This window comes from Aplidium turbinatum, chromosome 17 (assembly GCF_918807975.1).
Source record: "Aplidium turbinatum chromosome 17, kaAplTurb1.1, whole genome shotgun sequence".
Taxonomy (NCBI): Eukaryota; Metazoa; Chordata; class Ascidiacea; order Aplousobranchia; family Polyclinidae; genus Aplidium; species Aplidium turbinatum.
Window position 1 is genome coordinate 20143909 of NC_137488.1, and position 10697 is coordinate 20154605.

General features: G+C 38.5%; 1 protein-coding gene across 1 annotated transcript; it reads left to right on the forward strand.

Annotated features, from left to right (window-relative positions):
• The first annotated feature begins 3224 nt into the window (after positions 1–3224).
• Positions 3225–9539, forward strand: LOC145786949 (lysoplasmalogenase TMEM86A-like). The gene is made up of 7 exons (XM_082598697.1): positions 3225–3307; positions 5252–5338; positions 6023–6148; positions 6817–6988; positions 7633–7744; positions 8187–8317; positions 9103–9539. Exons 2-7 carry the CDS (start codon positions 5318–5320, stop codon positions 9306–9308), a joined length of 768 nt encoding a protein of 255 aa, XP_082454823.1. The 5' UTR covers positions 3225–3307; positions 5252–5317; the 3' UTR covers positions 9309–9539.
• The last annotated feature ends 1158 nt before the right edge of the window (positions 9540–10697 follow it).

The window sequence follows — 10697 nt, forward strand, 5'->3', positions numbered from 1 at the left end:
TGTTTGCAGTTGATGGCTTCATCTACCTATCTCATGTGTAAAAAAAATGCTTCCATTTCACGGAACTACTATATAAATCATTTGTCAATGTTGAGAACTGTTAGTGGATTGGATTGCTACACTGGCAATCAACTGCCGCACCATATATAGGTTGTCGATTCACGATACTGACAATCGATGGCAGCCACTTTAACATAAACATCCTGACATAGCCACTAAAACCTCGAACCAATCAGCCAATCGTAACCTACGTTTTTCGTGACGTTAAAAAGCGTAAAAAGAAAATGATAGAAACTAAATTAAGTGAAGGTTTACCGTCGACAGTATGGCGTAACGGTTTAGGGTTACGGTTTGAAAAGTGGTCGTTTCGATGACGTGGGCTCGATTTCCATCCCTGTCATTACTTCATTTGTAATTACCAAGCAACGTTCAAAGCAAGTACCAACTCTTAGGCTGAGTACTAGAATGGCCATAATGACGGTACCACTTCTACGTCACGGACAACGTAGCTTTTAATTGGTTCGAGGTTTCAGCGTCTGTGGAAAAATTTATCCATGTTACAAGTGGCCACCACAGTCGATAGATTACCTTGCTACCGAATGGCGCCTTCTAGCATCTAGATCAGTGATTCTTAACCTTTTGCCTTGCCAGCAAGGCCTACGAGAGGGGGGTACGGTGTACCCTTGAAGGCCCAGGACTGTGATTGTTGGGGGGCCCGAAATTGTGATTTTATACTTTACGAGCAAAAATGTTTGGTTAAAACCATCCTAAACGACTAAGTTCAAGCATAAAAATTGTTGGGCCCGGAATATAGAAAATGGGCCCGGAGAGGTAATTGAATGCATTGCGGTGCCCAAAGTGGTAATTTAATGCTTTACGTGCAAATTTTTTTTGTTAATAACACCATAAATTAAATCATAAAAGTTAGTCATTCTCCTGTCCGGGGGGGGGGGGGGGGGGGCATAGTGTAGCAAATGCAGGGTTGAGAAAAACCTGGACTTTTTTTAAAAAACCCGACACGCTAGGTTTTTTTTTTAAACCCGGGTATTTTTAGGCTTTTTTGTGTTTTTTAAAAACTTTTTGAAAAAGGTAGTTTCACGCTTAGGCTATTTCACTTCAAAATGAATTTCGGAGCAGAGGCGCAGCCGGAGTGAAAAAAAGTGACTTCGTTCACCTCTGCTAGGCATGTGGTGAATGCAAAAGTTAATGAAGAAAGGTTATTGGTCAGATGATTAATTTGACTATATTTTAACAAGATGTTTTATTTAAGCCTTGGTAGAAAGATTGATTTGTTGTACCACTACCAGATATACATATAACACTCAGTAACGTAACGGATTTAACATTTTTTATTAAACACACAAAAAAGCTAGAAAAAACTAATAAATCCAACGTTTACAGCACCACATAGTGTCCTCATCAGGAATAATTATAGGTTACATTTAAAATAAATAAATAAATGAATTTTAAATTTTAACATTAAAGCTGTACAAGCGACACTTCTCAACAGTACCATCAACAACTGACACACAAATTCAATGCAGAATAGCCTACACCAGGGGTCACCAAACTACGGCCCGCGGGCCAGAACCGGCCCGCGAACTGATTTCATCCGGCCCGCCACGTGCTGCGAAAATAACAGCTGCACTACAACTGCTAAGGAAAAAGGTTGCCTAACTTTTTGTAAAGGACTGACGTTGCTGTTTATCATTAGGCTACCACAAATGGGGACAGCCTAGGCCAAATTTGGAAAGATGTAGGCCTAATGTTTTTTCAAGAGCACGATGCCCTGTAGTGTATCACAGCAGGGATTAACTTTTCCAGCAACCTTTCGATTTTCATCACAACTTTGCTATTCCACCGCTGACTTTGTTATTTATTGTGCTCAATTGAAGTCAATGGAGATTCTAAATAGTTGTATATCTTTTTTGCAATTTGCATCCGGCCCGCAGCTGTTAATCTCGCAGGAATCCGGCCCTAAGAGAAAAAAGTTTGGTGACCCCTGGCCTACACAAATTGGCAAGGGACGGATCACATGATATGCACAACACAAAACACTAAATAATAGTTTTATGGTTTTATCACAGCTTGGTACTATTATTGCGCACAAATGTCCAATTCTGCAGTAAAATGTTGTGTGGTGTGCAATACGCCTAAGCAAACATCATGCGTTTTGCTGAAGACAAAGGGGGCCCGGAGTGAGAGGGGGGCCGAAATGACTCTTCGTACTCCTAGTGAAAATTTCTCTCAGAGGCCCTGCTTGCCGGCACCACCTTGAAGTTACCAACCAGTTCTCGCACCCTCTTCCTAGGATTGGCTGAAAAGTAATAGTCGCCTACAGTTCGAAATTTTTGTTGAAACCTGATAAAACAACTTTGCTTCTTACGTCATATTATAACAAACCTCGATAACTCAGCGTCCCCGCACCACCTAGGCACAGGTCTCGCACCCCTGGTTAAGAACCCCTGGTCTAGATTATAATTAAGAACTTTATCTCATGAGCTAACTTAAACATAAACGAGAATTTTTAAGAAAAAGTTTTGCAAAGCCCCAACAAGCAACACATCAAGCGATGACGTACGGGTTAGTGTGACAAAATCAATTCGGCTACGACAACCAAATGTTTTGATCATTAAACTGCAGAAGTTCAGTGCAAACTCAAAACTCAAAAGTTTTACGTAAGCAATTCGGAACTCAGGTCATTAATTTCGTTTCTAGCTGTCCCAAAGTAAACTTAACGGCTCGGTGGCTGAATAGTGATATTTTCTCTACTCGGCAACTAAAAGTAAGCTGGTTAAACGCTCAGAGAGAGCGTCTGGTTGTATTTTAAAAAACATTTACTCTCAAGATATGCTTAAAGTGGCAAGCAACCATCGGCTTCATACTTAGCGCTTCACCTAAAACCTTGAACTAAAACAAAACGATGGAACAATCAAATAAAATCTTCACTAGCTGTGCAAGAACAAAGAAACCGGTAAGTTTGGATAATGCTTTGTGGCTGTATCGAAATTAATAGTATTCCACACAAGTTGGGAAACTGTTGATAAAACTACTGTTGGTTGAAAAGCTTCTATCAAACACTTTAGTACGCGAGGTGTTGCGCATCGAGGTGTAGCGCATCTTTTCTAAGTATTCAAATCGCCAACTCTGTTTTTGTTCATACGTATCTTGTAGCTTCCTGTGTTTGTGAGGTCACAGATTTGAAGGATGTGTGAGCGTCGAACAATACACTCCGGTGTGGAGGCAGGAATTGCATGTAAAGCTCATGTGGTAGGTGGGCTACTTTGCTGAGGAAAGCAACTGAAAGGTAATGAAAGGATTCACTCTTTACATGAATGCACGGTCTACAGATTTTACTATTAATGCACTGTATAAAGATGCTGTGACTATTTATGCACGGTTTAAAGATGCTATGACTATAGCGAAATCGATTCTAAATGAATTACAGTAAGAAACTAGATTGTTGTGCAAATGCTAGCATTTGATAAATACAAAATAGCAGTACCGGTCAATAAACTATTAAATTTTGTACTTTTATCACAGCTGAGGTATTCCCACGCCAACTAGCGTTCCAAACATCGTACTATAGCTGCTTACTTTATAGTCAAATTAGCCTACCATTTGAAAGTTGTGATTTGCTTAAATAAGCAAAGATAGTTGCGATTTAAATCAGCAAAAGCCTTAAAGTTTTCAACAATCAGCAGATTGAGCAGTCATGAAATTATTTGCTTCTAAAACTAATACAAATGACTGATCAACAGTAGACTCAGGATTAAAGACAGTTCCGTTAAGTTTTCAACAGAAACCCCTAGCGTTGACAGTAAAGTAAAAAAAGATGAAATTTGTCCTAGCTTATACATTGGTGGTGCCGAAGGCATAGTATAATGAGAACCTTATCTTCTCATCTCCCGATGCTTGGATTCAAGTATTGGACTCACCTATACATTGGTGGTAATGTTGTTGAAAGTGTAAGTAATTTCTGCTATCTTGGCAGTGTCATAAGTCATAACAGATACTTACGATGACAGCAACTCGTCTAACAGGAATGAAAAGCATGCCGGAAGCAGTAATAAAAACAAAAGACAGAACAAAATGGAGCAGTTCATAAGGAAGATCACAGCTGATCAAACATGATCAATCTGTTGAAGAAGCGTTGACAAGGTGTTCAATGTTCATTAAGCACTGTTGGACGCGGTATGATTTAGTGCCTGTAACCTTTTCTATTGCCCCAGGAACTTTAAAAAAACACCGCGTATTCTTTTGATAGAAACTATAGAGCGTTATTTAGAAATCTTTTGATTTAGGTCTCGAAAATCTCATTGGTACCTGGCCCAGATTGACCTCTTAACGGCCCTGACAGAAACATTTACCCAAGTGATTGAACGACCGGAATATTCCACGCTAAATGTTGAAGCTTATAACATGGTTGAAAGCAAAATAAAATGTTTTAGGAAAACTTAACCCGTAGCCTATGGGTAGGTTAGTTTTAATTAAACCTAGCAGCTTTGCAGGCTAACGAAAAAGTGTTTTTCTCCGCCCCAATTGCCCAGTTGGTTAGCGCGTGACTTTGTAAACGAAAAAGCTTTAAGATCAAGCGGCGCAGGTTTGACTCTCAGGGTGTGCGCTGAGCAACGCATTCTTAGTACTGCTCTCCATTCAGCGGCATCTAATTGGTGAAATAATTTTCCGGCAACAACACTTCAACAATCGGAAACTTTATTCTGTCAATCTCGGTGCCTGGGCCTGCGTCAGTGGTTCAAAGATGCTTTCTCAGTCCGAAGATAAAGATTCAATCCATCAATTCGGCTTAATACTTTATAACACGAGGCCGCCTAGAGTTTGTTTTATTTTGTTCTTCAATAAAATGATAAAAAGAAGATAACATGGCAAGATCGCTGCGTAATTATACAAACTGAAATAACATAGAGTCATCTAAAACTCTTTGCAGATCAAACAAAGTGGCTCAACCCAGCCAAGTGCTGCATTAGCCAAACTATGTTTTGAGTATTTCACCGGCAATTCAAATAAGCAGACCTGTAATCATGAACAACTATTGCGGCTGATGGTTTAATATCTTTGTAGCCTACAAGTCTGTGTCATTACTAAAAGCTTCCAGTGTCTACTGTTTAAAGTAGGGTTGAGGTTTTAAAGAAAAATAATAATTTACAAAGTTTATTTGAATAGTTCTTTTTGTAACCTTTCCTGTAAAAAGCCCTATTTTTCTGGATTTTTTCAAAATGCTTTATTCCAGGTGTACAATTGCTTAAGAAGATTTATCATTTGCTGTAAAGACTACTGTACAGCAGGCTAGGCTACTATGGCTACAGCACCCAGCAAGGTGAGAAACATATAAAAATTAATTTTGACGCACTTTCAATAAAAGGTGATGGAATGTGGGCAACGGTTGCCAGACGATCTTCAAATTTTGAGCTCAAGTTAAAGAAATACTACTGTACTGTATAGTAAATAGGCCAAGCTTTGCAAACTTTTACAAAATCTAAAAAAAAGGCTTGTCAGCATAAAATTTACGATATGTATAATTTTACCATCCTTTCCTCAAAGATAGCTTTCTATTTAGCGTCACCTAGTGGACGAAATAACCTAGAAATAACCACAGGCTACCGCACTTCAACAAGTGGAAAAGTTCATTCTGTCAACTACAGTGACCGGCCCTGTGTCAGAGATTCAAAACCACTCACACCAAGTATCTTAAACTGTCAGGATTAATTTCTCAACGTAGCTTTCTTAGTACGAGGATAGATTTCCACAACCAATCAAACTTAGTCGTTTGTTGAGCCCCATCTGGAGCGGAAGTTCTAGTGTATTATTTTATTGCCTCAGGTTGCTGGTCAATCTGCATTACCTGCTTGATCATTAATATCGACTGTCCATCATTGAAGGATGTCAGATTGCTTGAACTTTTTAAATAATATTTGCATTTCTTAACTATCACATTTTTTTAATCATATTTACATTACTAATTAGACCTACTGAGAATAATTGCCACAAAATCTTCTTCCAGAGTCCAGTTGAAAAAATTTACCAGTTGAAAAGCTTCCTTCCCACGACTGTGTTTTATTTTGCACTGATACTATTCATCCAGTACAATGAAAATTATATTCCTTTGTGGGGTCTTCTGGTAGCAAAGGTGCGTTTTAAGATAATTTGGAACTTAGTATGCTAAAGACGAAGTACTTCACTATCTGTGCTATCAAGCAAGAAAAGAAATTAATAACAAAAATTTTAACCTTTAAATTTTGATTTAACCTGTGTAGCCTACCAATAGCTTAGGCCTACCTCATGCACTAGTTCAATCCTTTTAATTATTATTCTAAAAATCTTGATCATTAAAGCAAGTTTTTATTGACCTAAAAAACAAAAAGAAATTGACTTAAAAATTTAATAAAATTGACTTTAATGACCTAACAAAAAATTTTAACGTTAAGAAGCTAAATGAAGCACAGATTGAGATTGATGAATAACAAGTTGCTAGTATCAGTTTTTCTCAGCAGTTGAAAGAAAATATTTGGACTGAACAATGAACATGTCAATCACATTGAGTTGATTTTATTGACCAAATTGACCAAACAATAAAAAATTCACTTTTTATTGATCTAGCAAACAAGATTTCGAAACCTACTCTTTGTGTCCAGAATTTTTACTTAAAACCACACCGCAAAAGTTACTAAAAAAAACTTGACTTTATTGACTTTACTTATCCTAGTGATCATTTAAAAAATTAGCTGATGTCAAAAATCTTAACAAGTTAAAACAAATTATTTTTAAAACCTTTTCTCTAATCTTGTTTACTCCCAGATATTGCCGATCCTCATCCTCATGAGGTTTGTTCTTCGTCAGCACAACTCATCATTCAGTTCCACATGGGAATGCGCATTCTCGAAATCTATTTTTCTCGGTCTCAGCTTCTCACTTGTGGGAGATTCCCTTCTTGTATACCAACAACAATCAAATGTTTTCTTCATGGCAGGTCAGTTGTGTGATTGATTGATTGATTGAATTTTTATCCTCGGACTGGGAAAGCTTCTTGCAGAGCTTAATCCTGGCAATTTCACATACTTGTGGAGGCTTTGAATCACTGACGCAGGCCCGGTCACCGAGATTGACAGAGTGAAGTTTCCGATTTGTGAAGTCTTGTTGCCGGGGAACTATTCCATCCATTAGATGCCGCTGAATGGAGAGCAGTCCTTAACGTGCGTTGCTCAAGCACACACCCCGAGAGTCGAACCAGCGTCGCTAGATCTTGAAGTTTCTTCGTTCCAGAAGTGACGCGCTAACCAATTGAGCTATTGGGGTTAAAACTTACGTTGTGTTTTGAACTTGCTCTTACGTTGACAAAATGAAGTTCATTTCCAAAGCTTTCCACCACAAATGTGCTATTGTCAGGACATTTCTATTTTTATTCAGACAAAATTTTCAATTATTGTTTAAAAGATTTAAAAAAAAGTTTCAATTTTACTTAATTAAGTTTTAATTTTAAAAGATATACAGTTTTCTTTATTTGGTATTTCCAATCCAGTTTTCAGTGAATTCTTTGCATCGTAAAAACTACCATCAACATTTTTTTACACATCCACGATTCGTCACAGAATCAACCCATTAACTATTTTTTAGGACTGATATCTTTTGGAATCGGGCATGGCTGTTATGTCTTTGCATTCGGCTGGACTCCATTTGCGGTTGTGGTACTTGCCAAGATTGCAGTCATAGCGGGAGCTTTATATTGGTGGGATGACGTCCATTTTTCTTTTATCTCGAACACGTCATATGACGTCACACTGGTGATCAGTTGAAAGATTTTTTAAAGTGAAATGTGTTAATTTAAGAGTTCGGCGATATCTGGGGCTTACGATTGACCACTACTCTCCATGCTCTACATTAATAAAAAGCAGCAACTAATAAACATAATGAAGCTTAAAATGTTAAAAAGATGACTTTTCTTCTTTCGTTTGAAACACGAATGCTTAAAATTTCAGAGCAGGTGAGTGTAGCTTCGTCCAGTGCTGTTATTCCATGCATTCCACTTGGTGCCTTGTAACGGGGCATTCAAGAGAATATGGTCAGCAGTTAACTTCTCAATGCATACCAATTCTTACTTCATCATATTACTGTTAACTCTACCATGCCAATGTACAACAAACCTTCTGTCAATTGATGTTTTTAAACAGGTATTTGTGGCAAGGCGGGCTCAATAATGAAGCCCTTCCTTTGAAGATTGGGGTGGCAGTCTATTGTATCCTGAATGGGGCAATGAACTGGAGAAGTTGGGCCCGATTGTCCATTCAAGATTTTAGAGATGGTTTGTATCTTGCTTAATTCTTAACTTTATAACTATTGAAGCTAAGCTGACCACTTCTTTTCATTTATAGGCAGAGTTTTATGCAACGGAAAAATAACACTCAAAGCTCCAAGTTTCACTTACGTGGTTATTTTTTATTTGAGAGTATAGATAGATTAAGCCGCATGTTGGCGCCCATGGCCATCTAACTTGTATATAATGAGTTGCACGATCCATTTGGTGACGAAAAAAGAAAAGGCTTCCTTTTTTAAAGTGTGTTGCTCAGGCGCTGGCGGTGAGAATAGAACCATTGTCACATCATAAAGACGTTTTCTTGCTCACAAGTACGTGTGCTTAATCGACTGCGCTATCACGTATTAAACACGTCTATCACGTATTAACACACCTATAGGCTATAGCCATAACTCCCAAGTCCTTACGTGCCCCACTGACCAGACGGTCAAGCATCAATCAGTAGCCTAAGTCCACGTGAGATCTGGTTTGTTGGTCTTGAATCTTTATCCTCGGACTGACAAAACCTTGATAGGTTATTCCTGGTAGTTTCGCATACTTGTAGATGTAGGGGCTTTTGACACAGGGCCGGTTACCGAGATTGGAAGTGTAAAGTTTACCGATTGTTAAAATTTTGTTGCATTGTATTCCATTCACTAGGTGCCGCTGAATGGAGAGCAGTCCTGAAATGCATTGCTCAAGCGCACACCCCGAGAGTCGAACCAGCGCCGCGTGATTTTTAGTCGGGCGCTTAACCACTGAGCTAACGGGGCTTACACATATTGTGCTTTCAGGGCGATGGTATGAGTTCCTTGGATGTATTGGAGCATTAAACTTTCTTGTATCTGATGCATTACTGGCGATCAATAAGTTTGTATACCCGGTACCCTATGAGGCTTACTTGATCATGGCAACCTATTACGTTGCCCAGTTGGGAATCTCCCTGTCCGTGGTAGATGGGCCAGATACATACCAAGATAATGATGGAAAAAGAAAATAAACTCATGGTTTCATACCTTCTTCATCTTGGCAACATGCTTCAAAAAAAAAAATAATGAATAGTGTAGCATAAGGGGGTGGGGATAGGCCAAATAGTAGATTTATTTTAATGGTAACAACGTATTTGTGGTTATAAAATAAACTAACAATGGCGTGTTAAAGCTTTATTAAACAAAAACTATTTATTGTCTTAATACAAGAAACCGTACGTATTGCATGTGCACTGTGCAGCCATGTTTGCCGTGCATGTACCTTCTTTGGGTTGAAAATAAAAAATTGTCTACAAAGAAAAGGATTGGGTGTCTAAAATGAAGCAAATTGGTGGCGTACACAAAGGGTTTCTTCCAGCTGTCCAGTAAGGTACGGTAGATCAATTTTCAAATTTAGTTTATTTTAGGGCTGAGATCAGCAGCGAATTTAAAAAAAAAAATTTGGACACCAGAAGTTTTACGACGTTGAAACTCCAAGAGAACGAACAACAACGTATGATGGATGAAGTTGCAATCAGAGGCTTCGAGCGGGAGGAATCGAGCAACTTTCTCCCCTGGCATAACATTTGTAAAGAAAAACCGAGTAGTTTTTTTCACTTTTGAAGGGGGGCATATTAACTAATAAAATAAAAATGTAGCCTACCAACTGAAAAGTAAACAAATTTTTGAATGAAATGCGTAGCTTCAAGTACTTTTCGATCATTGTAGAATGTAGATGCTACTTCAAATGTTTCTCATCAAGAACAAATCATTCTCACGTTAAGGTAAGGTATGTTGAACCACTTCAAGACGTAAAATCTGATGCTGGTGAGCCTGTTTCTATATCCCTGAACCCGTTTTTGTTGTTTTAACTTGAAAGCTGGTGCTGCTTTGGCTAAGCTTATAACTTACTATTTTTGTTTGACCAACTGGTCGTAACCTAGACTTGAAAAACTGCATTGGCCAGGCACATAATAATGGATCCAACTATTCCTGCTGCCTATAGATGTCGTTGCTTAAATGTAGCCGGAGTTCATGGTGTGCAGTGTAACAGTGTTGTCCAGATGTCATATTGTTTTTGAAATAATTGATCGACTATAAGCTTAGGCTACGTTATTTTCAATTGTAACCCAGTCAGATAGAAAATTTTACAGAAAGTTGTCTCATTTTCCAAGTAGCCTACTTACTTGAGCAGTTTCAAATCTATGCTTATATGGATTACACCCCTAAACGAGATGCAGTCTACTAACCTCTCAGCAAATCAATCGTTTCTGACATTGATTCAACGTCTGCAGACGTAGCCTATTATAGGCTATTCAGACAGCGATGGTGTCGGCTGCATTGCCGAGTAGTGAAAGCCTTGTAACGACATTCAAAAGGGCGCCGGTTCGACACCGCTCAAGGGAATGCGACATTTTGGT

Excerpts from the sequence above, each read along its gene's own strand:
- LOC145786949 (XM_082598697.1), top strand. The coding sequence starts at position 5,318 with ATGGCTACAGCACCCAGCAAG. Across the intron at positions 7,745-8,186 it reads ATAGCGGGAGCTTTATATTG|GTATTTGTGGCAAGGCGGGC; the intron begins GTGGGATGACGT and ends GTTTTTAAACAG. Across the intron at positions 8,318-9,102 it reads CATTCAAGATTTTAGAGATG|GGCGATGGTATGAGTTCCTT; the intron begins GTTTGTATCTTG and ends TTGTGCTTTCAG.